The 20,963-nt window shown below is 45.8% G+C and overlaps 1 protein-coding gene across 1 annotated transcript in view; it reads left to right on the forward strand.

Moving 5' to 3' along the window:
- Positions 1-2,097: 2,097 nt before the first annotated feature.
- Positions 2,098-20,963, forward strand: part of DHRS3 (dehydrogenase/reductase 3) — a 29,424-nt gene continuing 10,558 nt past the window's right edge. The window contains exon 1 of the mRNA XM_032708753.1: positions 2,098-3,089. Within this exon, the coding sequence (XP_032564644.1) occupies positions 2,895-3,089 (195 nt within the window). The 5' untranslated portion in view covers positions 2,098-2,894. The remainder of the gene's footprint in view (positions 3,090-20,963) is intronic.

The raw sequence follows: 20,963 nt of genomic DNA on the forward strand, positions 1-20,963 counted from the left end.
AAACCTTTGTGTGATAAAGCTGTTGGACATGGGGGGGTACCAGAAACTCGGGCTGCTCTTCTTTCTGCAACCAACCAACCCCTGAACACTTTGTTCCCATTCGGCCACTTCGAACAATGCCTGTTCCCAAAAATACCTGTTTGATCCCAAAGCATAAAATTGAGTTTATTTTCAAAGGGATCCAGCTTCCAAACTCACCTCTATTGGTTGTGTAATGTAACTTGTATAGATGCTTAGACTCACACTCCCACTGAGGTAGTTTTTTTGGAACTACAGACATAAAGGTTGGAGAAAGTCTTTACATTTGTCATTTTTTTTCTCGATTCCAATGTGTACCACTAGATGGCTTCCCAGGATAGCGCATCTGGATCCAGACCTGAGTGAACGTGTGGGACTGGATTCATTTTGGCACATTCCTAATGACATATGCAGATATAAACACGAAGTTCCTTCCAGCTCAGCTCTGAAGAAAACACTGTGAGGTTTGACATCCCTGAGAACTTTTGACATCCCAAAGCTTTGCATTTTTGGTTATTTTATTTCTGATTGCTGCCACAGCTCCTGACTGGGCATGAGCAGCTCTCAGGTGCAATGTGCCCCCTCAGAAAAGCTTAATCTGTACAGCTGGAAACTTAACTTACCTGCCTAATGCTTGACAGTGCAACCAGCCAGGCTGGGGGGCCCAGCTGCAACACACTTTCTCCTGTTATAGTTTAAAGTGCTATGGAGACCTTCTGGTGTTGCAACTGTGCCCTCATCACTGGACAAAAAAAAGTCTTGGAAAGGGAGAGAGAAGAAACCACCCTGTATTGTGAGAAGTGAGTCTCCCTGTGTCATTTGGAGCCTGCCTTTTTCACTGCCCACTACGAAATCACCAGCTCTCAGCAATGCAAACATCTTCCAGCCCGGAAAATCCATGAGCTGTCATATTGGCCATAAAAACACTGGTCCAGGGGTACTTAGATGGTGACTATCAGCCTAGGCTGGGTTCAGGCTGCCAATCTAGGGCTGAAAGTAGCCTTTCCCTCCATGCCACCTTATTTTAGGCAAGTAGCTCCCTGCCAGAGCTCCATGGTGCAGAGATGGTTCCTGTGAACTGAGCCTTAACCCTGCCTGTTCCTGGACCTGCTTTTCCCTTGGTTCAGGTCAGACCACAGCACCTTTTTTCTGGGTGAGGGAGGAGGCAGGGGCTGCCCAGCTTGGTGACAGAGCACTTTGGTTCCAACGTGGCACGAGCCCAGAGTGGCACAGCATGGAGGGAGCCCAACAGGGCACGCAGGGAGCCCAGCACAGCATGAGCCCAGCATGGCACGGAGCGAGCCCAGCATGGTGTGCAGTGAGCCCAACAGGACGTGCCGCCAGTCCAGCATGGCATGAGCCCATGTGGCATGTAGCAAGGCCAGTGTGCTATGATCCCAGTGTAGCAGGTAACAAGCCCAACGTGGCACGGAGCAAGCCCAGTGTGCCACGAGCCCAGCATGGCATGAGGCAAGACAAACGCAGCACGAGCCCTGAATGCATTCAGCAAGCCCAGCACTGCACGAGCCCAGCATGGCATGAGCCCATGTGGCATGTAGCGAGGCCAGTGCTATGATCCCAGTGTAGCAGGTAACAAGCCCAACATGGCATGTAGCGAGCCCAGTGTGCCACGAGCCCAGCATGGCACGCAGCGAGCCCATGACATTAAGCCCGGTGACACAAGCCCGGTGTGGCCTGCAGATGGCCCAGCGTGGCACAAGCGCAGCGTGGCACGAGCCCAGCTGGCCCAGCGAGCCCGCAGCTCGCCCAGCGCGGCCGGCAGCTGGCCCAGCGCGGCACGAGCCCAGCGGGGCATTCAACGAGCCCAGCATGGCTTGAGCCCAGCGTGGCTTGAGCCCAGCGTGCCCCCAGCTGGCCCAGCGTGGCCTGAGCCCCCCGGTGCCCGCAGCTCGCCCCCCGTGCCCGCAGCCGGTCCGGCCCCGGGCGAGCCCCGCTCGCCGCCGCGTCGGGCGCAGCCGGCGCGGGGGAGGGCAGAGCAGCGGCCACTCCCAGGAACAGTAGTGAAATCTCCCCGACACTTTAACTGTCAATCAGGCTTAATGGGGTATAAAACCTCCCCAGCGCCGCGGCCGTAATCGGCAGAGAGAGCAATAGGGAGAAATGAGTAAGAGCCAGAGCCTGAACTAGTGCACGGCGTAATTCCTGCTCTGTGATCAGACGCTCCAAGTGAAAAAACCGGGAGAGGGGGCAGAGAGAGGCGGAGACCAGCTCAACCTTTGCAACCGGCTCAGGACAGAACGTCTATAGATATTTATAGATATAAAAACAAAAACAACAACCTCACCCTGAATAGAGCCTTTCTTAAAAAGAAGGTCCTGGCAATTCTGTCTTATTTAAGCAATTTCCTGAGTCTAAGAATAGAAATGAGCTGCCTGGAAGGCACTGCAGGCTGAAATTTGGAGACATAGGCTGCTTTATTTTATTTTTCCAAATATAAAAACCTTCCATTTGGATACTGGATTTTTATGTGGCTCTTTGCAGCGGAGGGATGTGTGGTTACTTTTAATTTTACTTTTTTTTTTCTCTTTTAATTAAAAAAAAAAAAAAAGCTTTCCAGTTAAAAAGCAAGGAAACCGTTTTACCTGCATGTGACAATCCCAGAGGACACCGACCAAGAAACAGGGGAGTGACTTGGTCTTCTGCACTACTTTACTCCTACCCCCATTTTTTTTTTTTTTTTTTTTTTAGGGGGAGAGAAGGATTTTTGCAGCCCGAGAGCCTCTTGCCCCCAAGTTTTGGAAGGGGGGGTCGAAGACTTGTCACCCATCTGGGGGTGCACGAAGGGTGCTGCTTTTCTTTCGGTGTCAACTTGGTTTTGTGGAGGTTTGGAAGAGAATTTTGCCTGGGAGAAGAGGATGATGTGGAAGTGGCTGGGCGCCCTGCTGCTCTTCCCGGTGCAGATGGTGTATCTGGTGGTGAAAGCTGCCGTGTGCCTGGTGCTGCCGCCCAAGCTCCGGGACCTGTCCCAGGAGAACGTGCTGGTCACCGGCGGGGGCCGCGGCATCGGTCGCCACCTGGCCCGGGAGTTCGCCAGGAGAGGAGCCAGGAAGGTGAGAGCATCGCCGTGGAGGGGAGGGGGGAGCGCCCACCTGCTGCTCTGCCGGGGAGTCCCCCCCCCTTTCCCTCCCCTCCAGGTGGGATTGATGGGATCGCCTGGAAAAGCTGCTGGAGAAGGGGCTCTCATTCTGCAGAGCCCCGGCGCGCTGAGCCATCGCGTTGGGTACATTTCAGAAGTTGCCCGCTCCTCCTTCCCTGCATCCTGCCTTTCCCCGTCTCATCCAAGAAAACGTGACGGTGAGAAAGGGGCCCCCTCGTGAATTCCCCTCTGCTGACAAAGGTTTGTGCCCCAGCCCAGGTTTCCCGTGGCAGGGAGAGGAGAGCCCAGTGCCTCCCGTGCGTGGTGCTGGTTTCCTGGCAGCGCTGGGATCATGGACAGAAAGGCTGAGCCCACCCTGAGCCCTCCCGAGGCGCAGCGACTGCCACTCCCACGCGTGTCACCCCAGAGGAGGGGGCAGATGGCTCTGGGAGAGTGGGGACAGCAGTTCCCTTTCACCCCGATGGGTATCCATGCACGAAATTAATTTCTTGGGCTTCCTGAAGCCCCCTTTTGTATTTTGGTTTTGGGCAGCCCAGAGCTGCCCAAGGGGAAGATGAATGAGAACCCAGCAAGGAAGGAAAGCACAGCTCGAGTGGGAGCTGTGAGGTTGTTTGCACGTTTCCCTTAGGAGAGAGGCTGAGACTGGTGTGTCTGCACAGCAGCCCAGCAGAGCCAGTGTAGCTGCTGTGTCCATTCTCTAGCTCAGGAACTGGTGGTTTACCTTGGAATGTGGTGTTTTCCCAAGTACAGGTATGTCCATGTGTGTGACTCAGTCAGGGATACAGAAACACCCATCCCTGAAATGAGGCTTGGGATGGAAAGTTTCATCTCCCCCTTGATGGGTGATAAAGGGGAGGAATGGTGAAATTAGACAGCTGCACAAATACTTCTCTGTGTGAGAGGATGAATGAGAGTAAATAGAGGATAGAGAAGAGGAAAAATACAGAATGAGAGGATATTTAAAGAAAAAAATTTGCATTTAGTTTGGGGTAATGTTTTGTCACTTCCTTACACATGCATTACAGTTTTCCCTGTGTGGTACAGAGCTATTCTGGCATTCAACTCCGAGGTGTAAAATATGTCAGCATTGAACTTTGATGTTTGTCTATGTTTGTGTTTAAACATCATGTTGAGATTTACACATTCTGGGAGTCAGAGCAAACAAGTTGACTGACCTTTGGACCCAAGCAATTTGCTGAAAGTGTATTTATATTATCTGTTGGAATACCACGCTTCATTATTTATTTATTTAGGGCGGCTGGTTGCTATGCTGAGCTCTGGCATTAAAGTGCCACCATTTCTACAGCTCTTTCAAGAGCTGCTTTGCTGCAGTCGAGCTGGGAGCTGAACAATGGCTGTTGGCCCTGAGGAACCAGGGGACAGGGGCCAAAAAGAGATGGAGCTGTTTGAGAGAGAGAGCTGGGATGAAATCACTGTAGACAGGCACAGACTATAGTTCATCTTATGTCTTATCTATAAAATCTCTACACATCTTAGAAGGAAAGAGTAAATGAGAGTAATGGTTGGGAACCTTTGTACTTGTCTCACATAATGTTGTGAAATGCTCTGTTTGCTGGTTAGAACTCTGGGGGGGTTTGCCTTTTGAGATACTTTCATGTCTGTCATCAGGGTGTTTTTTGTATTGACTCAATTTGAATTAGATTCTCCTTTCAGTTACATGCAGTGAGCCAAGTATGGCACTCAGCAAGTTCTGATCCCCCCTGGCAGTGGCACTGCCTGTCAGCCTTTGGTAGAAACACCAAACTCGACCTATTCTCCTTAACACTTCTAATGGCAATTTTACCTACATGTGGTAGTTTCCACTCCCATTGCTCTGAGATTTCATTTCTTTCCCGCCTTCTGTGCCCAACCCTGACTTTGGGGGTTTGATGCAGCCTCCATGGACTGAGCAAAACCTCTGCTTAGCACCACTCTTCAACTTTACACTTTGCCTCAGACAATCAAAAAGACATGAAAAAGACTTGAAGTGGCTACCAAGTCCTCTTTTGCTAAGGCTTGTGAAAATTGACTATTTTGTTTTTCTCTTGTCTTTTTACCCCTTTAACTGTTTAACAATTACATGTAGAGCTTGAATTATTGATGGCAATTAACAATTTATAACAGACTCCGATTACCGGACGGCGTAGCTACAATATTCCGAGTTCAGGAAAAGACATCCACCAAAGGCATGAAATTCCAGGGCCTGGCCCAGCGTCTCAAGGAGGTGGATGGCAGCAGGAACAGGCAGGTCCAGGTTCCAGCAGTGGGTGTGCAGCGTGTCCTGAGCGGGTCCCCCCGGCGCCTGCGCACACAGACATAGTGGCGGGGTTTTGGAGGTAGGCGGCGATATATAACCATATTTTTGAGATTAGAATCTCCACAAAGATAGGTTAGTTGGGACTGTGAGCATATGAAACTTTCTCTGGTAACTGGACTGGATGGGATTTCGTCTGACACTCTGGCAGAGGCTGGTTTTGTTACTCACAAGTGAGATGTGTCCGAGCCGTTTTCGCGTGAGGTGACAAATGTCACGGCTCGCCAAGGTTACGAATGGTCACATCTGCAACTCTTTTACTGTAAAATTTGATCTTGCATTTAGAGCTATGGAGATGGCAAGAAATAAATCCCGGAAGGGTTTATGCAAATGGAAATACAGTGGCTTCTGCTTGACCCACGAGCACGGAGACTGAAATTCTCAGTTAAGAGAATGGAATTCTCTTGGGCGTGATCATTTAAATCCATCCAGATTCCCATTCTCTACTCCCGTTTTTTTATGTCCAATGCTCTGCCATTGTACCTCGGATGTGACTTGGACAGATAAATGTCTAGGAGACATTCCCTTCTCAGGTGATGTTTCCTTTCCAGTGGTTGTTCGTTGGCCTCTCTGATGAAATGGCCAAGAAGGGCACAAAGCTGTGCCAGCTGTATTTGCAATTTCAGAATTTTAGGCAATGAGAGACTTTAATCATTAGATCATCCCTGCTCAGGTGTACCCTGAGAGGTCAGAGGATCCATACCCCATTTGTAATTTCAAGTAGCTGTCAAGGACTACTTGGTCATGGGAGGCCTTGTGTATTGAAGTGCTTCCTGGAGCACTTCTGGAAAAAGCCAAGAGCATGTAAATGAGCTGCATGCAGAGCTGGAGTGGTTACAGATGATGCAGGACATGTTAGTGTTATTATGAGGGATGAACAGCCCTGTCTTTTCTCCGGAAATGCTCAAGTGTTGTAATTCAACTTCCCAGAGATGTGTCCAGATTCGTAAGTGCCGGCTGAGGAGCTACTTTGCTGTGGCTGAATTGCTGGAGAAATGAACTTTTTTGGCTTTCAGTTCCTTCTTGGTCGCTTGCAAAATTCATAATCCTCACTGTTGTTGGCTTTAAGTCTTGAGAATTTTGACTGTACCTTGAAAGCCTTTGGGAGCAGAGCATCACCTCTGCCTCACTCACACACTGGGAGCTCTGTCGAGGCTCGGAGCTGTCGATCCTCTGTGAGCCAAAATGGCAGAGAATGTCTGTTAATGAAACAGGAGAAGGAGAGATTTTTATGAGTTTATGATTTAATGCCTATGAAATAAAAATCCACTTCCAAAGCCTAATGGTGTTTTGCAAAGACTGTACTGTATAATCCAGTTAATTTTGGGAAGACTGGCCCCTTTGAACAGTATTTCTTGTGTTGGAGAGCAGCCCTCTGCAGATGTGAGCAGTCACGGGGTGTGGGGGCTGAATGGGTTCATTCACTGGTGGGTACAGTGGGAAACTGCTCCTGGTTTCCTCACAGCCATTTGCTTTTCATACAGCATTTTCATTATAGTGCCTTTGCCAGGGAGTTGTCAGCCCTGGTTTTGATGGTCTCCAGTGCTGAAGTTTTGATTGATGTGTTTTTTGTATGTCAGTTGTACGCCTTGCTCTTTTGTTAGGCACTACTTGAAAGCTTCTGCTTTGAAAACTGATCAGAGATTGTTGTTGTTGTCTTGGTTCTATTTTCCTTATATTCCTCCCAAATTTGTTTAGGTTACAAAAATAACCAACAACCCTGAAATCTCAACTGTTCTTTCCATCATTATTTTCACTACATTTGTCAAAGTCAGACCTTCATGTCTGCATTTTGGAAGATGCCTTGTCATTTGGGTGTGCCACCCTCATTCAGTTCAGTGATAATTGGGGTGGTAAGATATCAGTGAAGGAAGGAGCACCAAGGAAGGGATGAAAGCTGTGCAAGCCCACACTGCTCCTGAAACCTGGAGTTTCCCTCAGTGCTCCACTAACTCCAACAGAACTGAAAACCTCAGAGGAATTGCTGGTGCTTGAGAGCCTTGTGTAATTGGAGGGGTTTAGCTGTGTGAGATTTAAGGCTATTAATTGTGTTTAAGCTGTGAGAGTATTGCAGAGAGGTTACGTAAAAAATGGTATCAGGTCTTAGAATTTAGCCTTGTATTCCCAGTAATGGAAAATCTGGCAAGTTTTGAGATGAGTTTTACAATGGCACGCTCCTCCCACACAAACTGCATTTGTAGGTCTATGAATTTTTCACTTTGGTCATTATGAATCACGTTGATATATTATTTCACAGATTTCACAGAATAATCTGAGTTGGAAGGGACCCACGAGGATCGTCAGGTCCAATTCTTAAGTGAATGGCCTGTATATAATTGTCCTGGTTTGTAGGGATTAATATATACCCTCTAAAAACTACTTTCTAACACATACCACTGCTATATGATAAAAGATTAACTGCATTGTGACTAGAGCTGGAAATTAAATTAATACTGGTCTCCTGAAGTGAGGGCAAAATACCAAGACTGCTGCTGTTTCAGAGCTGGGACCTTTTTTGAGGTGTAGCACAAAAGCTGTGAGTATTTCACATGGATTCACTAAAAATTCTTATTCTAAAATGTCTTTTAAAATATTGGCCGTTCTCAAATATTCACCTGTGATTGCACCTGTAGAGGACTCTTACTGATCTGTACTGGAGAGTAGAAAAACCTGACGTGAAATTCCTGGCCCGCGGGAACGTGACCGTGCCACGGAGCCCACCCAGATGGGCTGCGGTTTTCCAAACCTGAAACGTGTCTTTTGGCATGTACAAAGGTGTGTCATTTCTGACCAGGTGCTGGAGGAGTGGGGAAGGGATGAGAAAGCAGGAGATACCTGCAGGAACCTCAGCAAGCCCTTCTGCTCCTGTCAGGCTTCAAATCCGCCGTGGCCGGGCTGGTCCTCGGGAAGACGTTTGTGTTCTGCAAGTAGGAACTGATTTCTGACATGTTCATTCATTCTGAGTTCAGAACACGACCAGACCTGCTCTGGCCACCCCAGAGGAGATTAGTCCTGATAGAAAGAAAAGAGCTCATTAAAAACTACACGACTTCAGAGCTGAAAGGACCCGATTTCCCCCAGAATCTGATTAATCACCACGTGCTTGTTTTTAGCGGGCATTGTGACCTAACATAACGAAATCATAAAACTGGGTTTGTAAAAGAAATGGACACAGTTCTGATGCTGCCAGTGTGCTGCACAAAGTACCTTAAAAAATTTATATATTTTATATATATATATTTATTTATTTTTAGATTTCAGTGCTAAGACAACTGTTGTCAAGTGAGCATCTGTCCCCATCCTGAATGTTCTTCCTGCCCTGTGGAGGTCCCAGGATGACATACAGCCTTATGTGTCTAATGGATTTCTCTGCAGTCATTTAGAAATGCACATAACTAACCATTTGGAAGAGGCAATCTGACATGTCTGAAAGTGGAAAAGATAATGTAATCTAAAAGGAAAGTTCACATTTTTTATGGTGCGGATATTTTAGTATAATGAGAATATTTACCCACAGTGCAAATACCAGGTGATTAATCTCTCCTGTTGTGTGTGTGTGGTTGGAAAGGAACTACCATAGGAACACAGCAGTTTCAGGCATATGTTAAATGATGGTTTCTTTAATCTTACTTAAATTTAAGCACTTAATCTTACGGGGAACTATTAGAGCATGTCACAACTTATCAGCAACCAGAAGTACGTGAGAAGAATTGGGGAGGGAATGTTTTTCCATGTCATGCGGAATAATATATTAATTTGAAACTTTTGGTAAGCTCTGAGAGCACAGCTTTGATTGGGTGGGTTTCTGGTCTCCAGAAAGGCTTTATTTCTCCAAAGATTATATCCTGACGGCAGCTTTATTTAATGGCTTCCTCTTGGCAGCTCCCTTCCTTGTTGATTGAATTTAAGGATGGGCAGAAGAACCCTTGTTTGGAGTCCCAGGCTGAGATGGCACTAAGCCTGTGCTGTGTGCTGGTGCCAAGGCCAGCAGTTGGAATAACATGCTGAGTAAGTGTCTCTGGCTGGCAAACACAGCCAGGATTTATCAGCTCTCAGATCTTTGGTGTCTGTGAAGCAGCATTGGGGCTGGAGCTGGTTTAGTTTATAATTTGGAACATATACCTGTTTTTTGTTACTGGGGATGTTGTAAGGAGAATAAATAATGTTAACAAGAAGTGGAGCTTGCAGAGTTACAGGCTTGTCATCTCCCATCGAGATCCAGTGATGTCATGAGAAAATATTGTCCCAGTGAGACCGTGCTGTGTTGGCACAGCAAAAGCCAGCACTTCTAAAAATGCTGAAGGTCTGGCATCAAGGCAGTTAAATGAGGCTTCCCACAAAACACAAGGACTGTGCCAATGCTGTAAAAAAATCTTGAAGTTTTAAAGATGAGGTTATATATTAATGTTGTTGCAGTGCCTCAGAAACCCACTCACGCACCAGAAACTGTTTAGCTTGAAGATGCTAAATGTGCTCTGCAAGGACAACAGCAGAAGATGATGCAGCCTCAGGGCTGGCAGGGATAAAATAAATAAATGTGACAGTGGAGATAAAAAGCAAAAGGCCACACTGAGCACCAGCACAGAACTTGGTACTGATGGTGACTGTAAAGCAGGGACTGCAGCACCACTCCTTGAGCCATTTGAAAGGTTTTGGGAAGGCATTCCAGCAGTGGAAGTTTTAAGATGTGGTTTGAGAAGCAACAGTGAAGAGCTTTGGGGAACTTTTACAGAGATGCAGATGGTGTGGTAGAAAACAGATAGGTTGTTTTAAAAATTAATGCTGGGAGGTAAAGGCTGCAATGGAAGAGCTGATGTGAAATGAAAGATGATGGGTAACGTGGGGCTGGTGGCCTTGGAAGTGACTACAGAGGCTCAGTGGCCTTGGAAGTGAATAGAGACTGTGTTATTTACAGCTCTGGAAAGCTGGAGGAGGAGGCAGTGGAATTCAAAATGAGAGCTGACCTGGTCCAAGCAGGAGATGGAGCATTCAGCCTTGAGCAGGGGGGTTGGACCAGGGGACACCCAGAGGTCCAGAGCCTCAACTGCTCTCTGATTCTGTGATTCTCAGTCTTATCTGTACCAAAGAAAGGAAAAAGGCTGCTTTTCTGAACGTGAGGGCTGACAGGAAGCTTTGGGTCTATGATGTTTCACGTTATTATCTGAAGTGATTCATCCCTATTTTATTTGTGTCGTTTCATCACCTGCAGTGACTCATAAAAGTGCTGCTGTGTATTCCTGTTGCATTTATGTCATGGCTCCAGCACAGGGTAGGAAAAAGTTGTCTCAGATTTGTAGAACTGTTTCCATCCGAAGCACTGTAGGTAGTTTTTACATTTTATTCATTATAAAATGAATCCAACATGCTGTTGACCTAATGTCTAATTACGGAACAGCAATTTGCTTTAAGAGTGACCATAAGCTCTGCAAACAGTTCTGAGAATTCTGACCAAAACATTTTAAAGCAATCAAAGGTTTTGTGGTTTTTTCTAACTCTGCTTTTTAACCTCTCTTGATGATACTGTAAAAACATGAAGGGAGAACTTAAAAACTAGACTCTGATTTACATTCCTCAAAGAGATCTGCGACATTCACAGAGAACATACACAAAGTTGGCACATCAAGAACTAACTTTTTACACTATGATTTTACATCATAGTGCCACAGCCAAGACCAGGAACTCAGCCTGGCAGTAACCTGAGAGGGATGGAAGTAGTATGGCAATTTTTCCAAGAAAAGAACTAGGATGAATAGATGATGGTGATGAATTCTACAGAAGTAGCCAGTTAATTAGTTCTACAGAAACTATGAGGAGAGGAAGAAAGATAACAGTTCTCATAATTTCCTTCCAATAAAACTGGACAAGGATCTAGAAATTGTCTCTCTCCTTCTGGACAGTTTGGAAATGTCAGCTAATGATTATTGCTTTTGAGATTTTGTTTTAAAATCCATTAACAAATGTTAGTTAGTGTTTCATGTTCATTTCTCGATTCCTGGCCCAAATTGAAGACACCAATCTAACATGATTGCTGCTTTAAGATGTTCTGCAGGAAAACTCTTCAGGACAGAGAACAGCAGGCTCAGAGCTGACCACTGAGAGAGAACCAGCTCTGGCATTTTTAAACCTGTGCTTATCAGGAATATAGAGCAGAAATTATTAGAGAGATCTTTTCAGCTGGGCCCAGGCTCTGTTCTTCAAAGCATCATGTCAACATGCTGAGGAGTGGAACAAGTCAGACCCAGGCACTGCCAGATCCAGGGGCTGATAACACTGACGCCAGGAGAAAAGGGTCAAATCCATGTTGTTTGACCTTTATCCCAGTGGGGATTAAATTGATTCTAATTAATAGACTTGGGAATAGGCGGGTACCTTGGCAGAGTTTGTAATTAATTGAAATTGTTCATCCTATTAGTTTAGCCATAAACTATGCATAATTACAACGAGATTTTGTGGACAGCCACCCTTATGTTGCCACCTTCTTAATTACAAGTTATTGAAAGCAGTGCTGCAGAGCTTATTTGTTTTGGTTAACATAGAGATTCCTTAGAGTTGTCTTACACTGCCTGAGCAAATGTGTCAGCGCTCCACTTATGGCAGTAAAATGGTGTTTGAAAGCAGAAGTGCAGCTCTGCTCAATCAGTCATGCTTTAGGTATGTCCCTGTGAGGTAAACCCAGCTCTCAGTGTGTAATCAGTGGCAGTTGTACCTCCAGTTCATTTAAACACATAAAATTATACATATTTTGAGGTGGTATAAAAATGATACCTGGAAGGACTCTGGGCTGTGATAATCCTGTAGTATGACAGTTTTAGCCACAGGTTAGAGAGGTGGGGTGGCACTGGATGTGACCTGGCTGATATATTTTGTCCCTTATCTCAATGAAACAGCCACTTAAAATAGGTGCAAATGGAGTTCAGGCTTGATTTCTCATTCATCCTCCCTTCTCTTGGGCAGCACAGGTATCAGTGTGCACCAGGTGTATCCACAGGTACTGCTTGTCTTTTAGGTAGGTCCTCTTTCCCAGGAAGCCCTGGACTGGAACTGCTCTCAGAGTTTCTGTGAGTGCTGTCCTGTGTCAGAAAGTGAAGCTTCAGACACTGAAGAAAATCTTATTTCAGTGTTTCTTAAAAGCTTCACAGAGCAGCAAATGTCTCCTGCATAGCCAGGCCTACACTAAGAAATCAGGAGTCACCACTCAAACAGTTGTGATCTTCTAAGTATTTATAATTGGGTTCTTTGTTCTTTTTGCCCTTTAACACCCAAGTTACATGTTCAAGATTTTCTTCATGTCTGAGGACCTGACAAACTTGCTCCACTTTACCTGAAAGCAGAAACTGTTAGGTAATCTTTTCACTGGACCTCAAGAAAGACCTCAAATATACCAGGCTTAAATTAGTGGGAATGAAAGGTGTTCTAGAAACACTGAGCAATTCAGCTTTCCGTGCCCTTAAACAGAATGGAGCAGCAATAACAGTGGACAATCAGATATTTTCTATATGAAGATTAAATTAGTGCTTGTCTTCCATCTGCCATTTCAATCTCCTTTCTGTTGACACAGACACCTTGTCTGGGATCAGCAGGTTCCCTGGGCAAGGCTTGGAGAGGGAATGGGAAATCCTGACGTCCACTTTCAGCACCTTGGTTTGATGTTGACTGCAACCCTAAATTCCCTGTGCCCCACCTCCTAAAAAACCTTCCCAGTGAGGACAAACTCAGCCTCCAGGAGCCAAGGTCACGCTTCCAAGAGGAATCTTAAAGCCATCCAGCTGGTACAAGTGCTTCTTTTCCAGAGTGGTAACAGAGCAGGGCTGGCTCTGGCCACAGTGAGCTGTCAGGAATGATGTCAGAACATTCCCAAGGCTCTTGGGAAACACAGGAGTCCTGCCTCACTGCATGGAGCTGTTTGGGTTTGGGATGTGCTGATGGTGCTTTCTGTGCCTTGTTATTGGACTTTAATCCAGGCCCCTTGGAGACCATTGTCCCTGCTCTGTTTATATTCCAGTGCTTATGGAAGCAGGAGGTTTGCCCCTGTAAAAGCAAAGCCTTTCCCCATCAAAGGGGGGGTTTCAGGGTTTATTTCCCTGGATAATGATGTGCAACTGTGGTAGATCGTTCTGTGACACCTTTCCTGCTGAAAGCAGAGGGGGGGGGGTGCACACACCTGTGTGGGTAAGTGATCTGGCACCTTGGATCTCCTTGAGAGCCCAGGGTTCAGCAGAGGGTCAGCCAGCACCTCCCCACACCCCTAGACTGGTTTACAGCTCTCCCAGAGAGAGAGCTGGTGGCTTTGACCACTGTCACCATCCCATCTGAGTCCAGCATCTGTGCAAAAGCAGAAATGCACAAAAGCATCTTACATCCAGAAAGGGGTTTTAGTTTCTCTTTCCTGACTGACTTAAAATGGAAAAGAGAAGATGGAAAATTCTTAACCACTGAAAATAAATTACAAGAACAGTGTTTTGTGTTGTCATTGGTGCAACTAAATAATCAGAATGCTGGTTACAGACTGAAACTAGATCCATCTCAGAGGAAGTCAGTATATTTGGGATGAAGTCAGATTGGCTTCTTTAGCCACTGGAATCAGTAAAGACAGTTAAAACACTTTTGGTTTGCATTTGAGTCGCAGAGTTAGGCCAAGTGGGGTTATTTGTTTCAGGAGCCAGGCTTCTAAGTGCCATTTCAACACTGACAATCCATCCCAGATCTCCCACTGCTGCACCAGGGGATTGCTGTCAGTCAGGCCAGCTACTCAGTTGGGTTTGTCCCTTTGTATACTTATATTTCAGTGGAAGCAGAGATTGTTCTACTGTGAATGTGAGTCAACCAAAAATAGGCCTGTTTTTTAGGGCTAAATTTCACACACTTCCTAGAAGTAATTTGCAGGCTGCTGGTGGGGAGGGAACCCTTCAGGCAAAGAGCTTGTGACTGACTCTGAACACACTGGGGAATTATTGTGCCTCAATATTCTATTTCTGCCCCTCAGCTAAACCTCACTTACTGACCAGCTTTACTTTATATAGTTTATTTTACTAGAAAGTCAAGTTTGTCGCATGTTCTGCGGTGGCTTAATTGATTTTTTGTTCATGTTGAAGTGAATTAACTTCATTTTGCATTGCAGTGGCCTGGAAAGCATTCTTGGGATAGGCAATCACATCCAAGGGATGGTAACTTCCAGGGAACTCTGCAGTTTAGGAATATGCTAAAGCTGGATTTGTGACTGCCCGACCAGCCCCTCTAGTTTAAATAAATACCTTTGTAGCAGAATCTGCTTAGAATTGCCTTGATCATTTCTGGGTAAAAGCAATGAACATAACTTTTGTGTCTACATTTAGATATCGTTTTATTTAAGTAGAGCTGTGCTGGTTTTCACATTTTTATAAGCAGGGCTGCTACTTCATCTTAACAATGTACTGAAAAAAATTGGTATAATCCGTGAAAGACCCTTTTTAGCCTTGCAGTACCCCTGGGGGGGTGTGTGCTCTGGGAGTTTACAGTCCTCTGATTCCCATCCTCCTCCTTTGACTTAAGAGGCTGAGAGAGTTAAATATGTCCTGAAAACTGCCATTTGTACAACAGATGAATAGATTTTAGAAATTCTGCCCTGTTGCATAGCAACAGCCACCATTAAAAAATAACATTTTGAAAAGCACATAAAAAGATAGGCAAGCAGTTAGGCATTTCAATATTAAAGCTTTCTTCCAAGCAGTGTCCTTTATTTCTCTGAATAAAATACTCACAAGAAAGGCACCTTTTGACAGCTTTTATGTGGTCTGAAAATGGTAGCAGTTCTGGTTTTCTGGAGGCAAAGAAAGGCGTGGAGGGGAGCTTGTCTGGAGCTGTTGCTGGTGTTCAGTTTATCCACAAATTTAATGCAGGCTATTTTAACTCCAATATTTCTCCAGTAGCCTCCCGGGAGAAATTATTTTTTTCAGTCAAGAGCTGCATCTTATTATGCACATGGATGATCTGGAGCATATTTTAGGCCTTTCTGGAGGGCACTTCATAATGACAGCATTGGGAACATTATTCACCCTTAGGTTTCCATGGCTGTTTTGTTGCAAACCTTCTCCCAGTTTAACAAATTTAAACCCTTCCCCTGGTCTTCCTTTTCTGTGATGTTCCTGCTGGAGCTGGGGTTGTCTGCCTGCCTGTGGCTCCCTGTGGCTTGTAAACACTGCCTGTGGCTTTCCTTATTCAGTAAAGATGCCATTTTGTCCATCTTATTTTTCTAATTTTATCTATTTCTCTGTTTATTATATCTATTATTATCTATTATTCATGTAATTTATAATTTTATGTAATTGATCAATTTGTATTTATTATTTTTATAGATTTTTCCACTTTGTTGGTTAAGAAGTAGCAGACTTTTCAGTTAATTGTTGGTTGCAGAGGCAATTTTAGGAGTTACTTTCACCCAGTCAGGTGATGGAAATAATACTGTGTTGGAGCCACTTTTTAATTCCACATGTCCCTTGCTCCTGAAATTACCCTGTAATTCTAAAGTTGTGAATTCTTTTTTTTTTTTTTTAGCTTTCCAGAAACAAACACTTGTTACCATTCAGCGTGAACATAACTTTATATCATATAAATATTTGTTACATGAACATTTAACCTGCCACACGTTAAGAACCCTCTACCTGGAGAGTGACATGCCATAAGTAAAAATAATAATGCAGCATTTTGGAAGGAAAACACGCACACAGCCAACCTTCAGCAACGTTGAAATGTCCTGTCAGACCACGGCAGGAACTTCTTTTTCCCCTTTGAAATGTTATTTACTGACTTTCTATCCCTTCATCCTGTCTGCAGTGCTCGCAGTACAAAAGGCCTTTCTGCACCTGCATATTTACCCTCCCCACAATTTCCTGGGATGTTTTTTTACAGGGATGTGGATTGCAGGGATGCCATGCCAAGGGAACGGAGGCGGCAGCAGCACGCTGGTTATTTTTACAGGGTGGAGTATTATATTTCTTTTGGTGGAGAGATCTCCAAAGCCTTACCTCAAATACAGAACTTTTCTAACGTTACCCCTCTCCCCACCCCCAGATACGCCACTTCTTCCTGCCCTGCAGCCAGAGAATTTTACTGCTGGAGATTTCTTTGTGTGCTTTGGATCCCTGGAGCAGGGCCGGTTCTCACACATGGTGTGGGCAGACATTCACCATTTAAAAGTCTGTCGTTTCTTCCCCCACAAATGCTTCCAGGAACCTTTTGCAGGGTGACAGCTTGTGGCCACTTGGTGCTTTTGTTGGAACGTGCACTCGGTTTGACCCTGTCCCAGCGTTAATAGGATTGTAAAGGCTGACTCCTGCGTGACCCCTCCTTGCAAACAACCCTCACCCTTCCCCTTCCTCAACTGAGCCGAGCTGGGAAGTGTTGCTCCCAAGGCAGTCTGGAGTCGCAGTTCAGTGTTGCAGACGAAAGCAATTGGAAAAACCACTGGAAAAAAGTCAGCATGGGGCCACCTGTCCTTAAATAGTCCTGACTGTGAGAACAGTGGGCATTTGTTCACTTCTTTGGGGGGAGCTGCTCTTAAATGCCTGTTTGCAGACACAAAGGTCCACATTTTCCTTCCAGGGAAGGCCTCTGTTGAGGTGTTGACACACTTCTCTGTGATTTCTTTAGGTGCTGTTTTGTTTCCCTCAGAGTCAAAAAGGGGTGACGGGGGTAAACTGGAATTGACTGTTGTTTAGGTGAATAATGTTAATCCCATTGAGTGCTAAGTCAACATATAAAGTACTAAAAGTTCTGACTCTAGACTGAAAGGATTGGAATTCGCTCTTTTAGTCTCCTCCTGAAGTCTCTTCAGCCCTAACTTTTAATGTCATTACTATATGTTACTCAACATAAAATCAGTGGTTTGTGTTTACCATGGTGGCAGGATTAAATTTAAATTCAATTCTTGGAGTCTAATGTCTTTACAAGTTCTAAATAGTAACCTAGAAAAAAAACAAACAAGCAAACCAACAGATAAATGGGCTTACTCTCTTGATTCCCCATGTTTACCTGTAACTTTCTCATACCTGTCCCTTGCAACTTTGGTATTCACTGTGGGAACTGAGAAAAATTCCCCACTGGCCTGCTTTGTTTGCTTACCTTTCTAGAAGTGTCACCAAGGGCCTGGGTTAAGTATTTTGACCTACTTCAGGCATCGCAAAGTTCTTTTTCTCCTTTCTAAAGCAAAGATTGGCTTTTCACACTGCAGGGCCACACCTTCCCCTCTCCCACTAATCTGCCTTGAGATGCCTCTCCCATGGAGAGCTCCTGAAAGAACTTGTCTGCCTTCGCCTGGGGGCAAGAGAGGGGAAGGGGTGGGGGAGAAAACCCTTCTGCCATTGACAGGCAAAAGACCTGGAGCTTTTGAGGCTGTAGGATTTAGCCTCCCGTTCTCACGATATGCAAAACTGTGCCGGGATTAAGGGATACCCTGGAATGCATTTCTTCGGAGGACCGACTGTGAGTTAGTGCTACCAGGCTTTGTAAATATAGGGGATAAGGCCGGCATACTTCAGTGGATTATCTACACTTTGTACTTCCTAAAAGTATGCAGAACTCCGAGTGTTGGGCGCAGAAAGGCTTTCTGTGTTTGAACAAAGGTCTGTGCAATTGCAGATACCAGCTCAGACAGAGCAACTTTTGTTCCACTGGACTAGGAAGGGGGTTGAAAGGGGGAATGAAATGTGTTGACCTACCAGCTACTTCCTATCTCTGCTGATCTGGGGCTGGGAGTTGTGGTTGATTTGTGGAGGCAGCAATAATGAGATCAGGCAGGAAGGGCATTCGTGTCTCTCTGCAACACTTTAATCTTTCAGTGTCTTCAGATTGAATCAGAGAATTGCTTCATGAATCGTAAAATGGAGAAACTATTGGAGTGGAAGTTATATCTGCTAATCACAGCACACCTTGTGTTGGGAAAGCCTAAGAGTGACAAACACAACCCAAACAACCCAAGGGGAGTGTTCAGGAATGGCACATGTTCAGTCTCAGAAATGCTGTGGTGGTGGGACACCTTTCCAGCACTGGTCCAGCTCACTGGAGGGATGAATTCTAGCACAGCAGGTTTGCTGAAGGTACAGTGCCAAAATAACTGACCATATAAAAGGGCAACATTCCTTTGCTGCTGTTCTTGAATTGTGCTAGCAATAAAATCGGTCCAAACAAGTTAACTGACCTTGTAAAGAATGTAAAATTAGCTCTAACCTCTTGTCCTGCACAATAATGCAATTCACCCTCTGGAGGCACTGATGGCGTGTGTATTTTGTGGTTGACAGCAGCTTCAATGCAGACCAGTTTATATAAATTAGTGGCTTTATCTGATTTTGCGGTGGTCAAAAGCATAACTCTTACTCACTGGTGTTGTGGTGAAAGTCGGGATTTGGCCCTGCAGTCGGGACTGGGGCTTTTGGAACGCAGGTCTCAGTTAGAAGGCCTTGCCTTAGCCCATCAGCGGCAAAACCCTTCCCCGGGACTCCCCTCCGACCTCGGGGCACGTCTCATTAGCAGATTAAGCCCGGAGTTAAACGAGTCCTCTGGGAGCGGAGGATGCTGCGCCTGCCCCTCCAGCTGAAACGATTTTCCCAAGGTCAGATAAGGAGCTCTGTGACTCAGATCTGGAGATAAGGTTTGTTTTGCAAAAATCCGCTCATGAATAAATCCTGGGAAAAATCTGCACCGAGCGTGATGTCACAGCCCTTGCCTACTTTAAAGTTCATTAAGAGGAGGGCGTGTTGAGTTCCTCTGTCATCATAAATCTCTTCTTCCCTGTGTCCAGTGGCAGGAATCCTGCCCTGCTGCCTCCAGCAGCCTGGGGCGGCAGGGATTGCTTTCCCATTCCACCTGCCTTCCCTGCCCGTGCCAGCCCGGGGTCAGGCGGAGGTAAGCGCGGGCTGGAAGCCTCGCAGCGGGATTATCCTCCCCCCCGGGCTCCTGCCCTCGCCAATTTTCTGGTCAGTAACTCTCTGAAAGGAGAGCGTGTCTGTGCGGCCGGGAGGGGCAGCCAGGGGAGGATGACGAGAGATGAAGGGGGAGAAGAAACAGGGGCTGGATTCTTTCCAGGACGGAAAAGTGTCTGTCCAAGAGTTTATCCAAAACATAAATTAAATATTCCTCTGTCCACCATTAAGTTCCCGTGAATGGGTGGCTGTGCAGCATCCTGACACGCCGGGGAGTCAGGAAAACCATGTCTCTCTTCTCCTTCATTCCTCTGAGTTTTCCTCTGTCCAGACAGGAACTTCTGTGTCTGTTGGAGTCATTCTGTCCAGGACTCAGCCCCCAGTTGGGACACACTTATTGCCAATTTAGAATGGAACTTAAAAAGGGAAGGGGACACAGAGCAGACTCGGAGGCCCACGTCTCATTTTGAAAACTGTGCTTCCCAGTAAAATGGACCATTTCCTAAACTGCAGACCTGGACTCCTCATGAATGCAGAGCCCTCAAATCCCAGCTAGGGCAGGGTGAGGGCAAATGATGCCTTTCTTGACGTTGATTGAGCAAAGATTAAAATTCCTGCTTGCATCCAAAGGGCAGTGAAGAGCCAAGAGCTCACAGGGCAGCAGCAGAACACAGGCCTGGGCCCACAGTCACTCCTCAAGTCCACAGGGAGCAGAAGGGTTTGTTCAGGAGCATTGAGAACATGGATAATTATCCCTGATTGCACAAATTGCAGAAGGTGAATGCAGGAGAGCAGAGGACTGATGGGTTTGTAGAAAATCAGGAGGCAATAGGAGAGTGAGAACCTAGAAAATATCAGTGAAACTGCTGCAAACAAGAGAAGGAGAACAGAAAGACTAAGCCAAAGCTCTCTGCAAAGATGTTCAGGAGCAACAGAAGCCTCAACTGTGAGGCAAATGCAGCAACTCCAGTCTGGTCTCATTGTAAGATGTGGTGTCCTGGGAGGCCGGAGGGAAGCCTGTGCCAATTCCATCAGGCCAGATGGAAGAGAGAAATTGAGTCTCATTTGATCTCGTAGGAGCAGTCAAGCCTGAATTTGGACCAAAAGCACGTTGTACTGAGTTCTGGGTTTTATCCATCTGTAAAAAGTAGCAGAAACGACAGCAGGAGCCCTCACTTCCCACTGGGTCATCGGGGAACTTTCACCTCTCACGGAAGAATGGTCTTTTATTTACTGCTTTTCTCTTGTGCAGGCTGGAGCCTCCACCTAAGTGTGAACAGTATCAGGGACACGAAAACTTCCCATGGAAGAAAATCAGTGCTGAAATTAATGTTGTCAGCAGGATAACCAGCAAATTCTGCCTTCCCCAGATGGCCCAGATTTTAATGGGGTCACCTTGCAAGGCTTGCCTGTAGGATATTAAGGGTCCCAAAGAAACTGTTGGGGCATAAAAAAATATTATATCCAAGAATTGCATCACAGACAGATGTTTTTTGACAGGTCATTCTTTGCTTAACTATTCTTCCATGTACATTTCCTGAGATCCAATGCATCAGTGGCAGCTCTTGGGAGTAGGAGGCTCTGAGGATGTTTGAAACAGATTAAAGAGAAGAGCAAGGGA

The sequence above is a fragment of the Chiroxiphia lanceolata genome, chromosome 22, assembly GCF_009829145.1.
Source record: "Chiroxiphia lanceolata isolate bChiLan1 chromosome 22, bChiLan1.pri, whole genome shotgun sequence".
In the NCBI taxonomy this organism is placed as follows: Eukaryota; Metazoa; Chordata; class Aves; order Passeriformes; family Pipridae; genus Chiroxiphia; species Chiroxiphia lanceolata.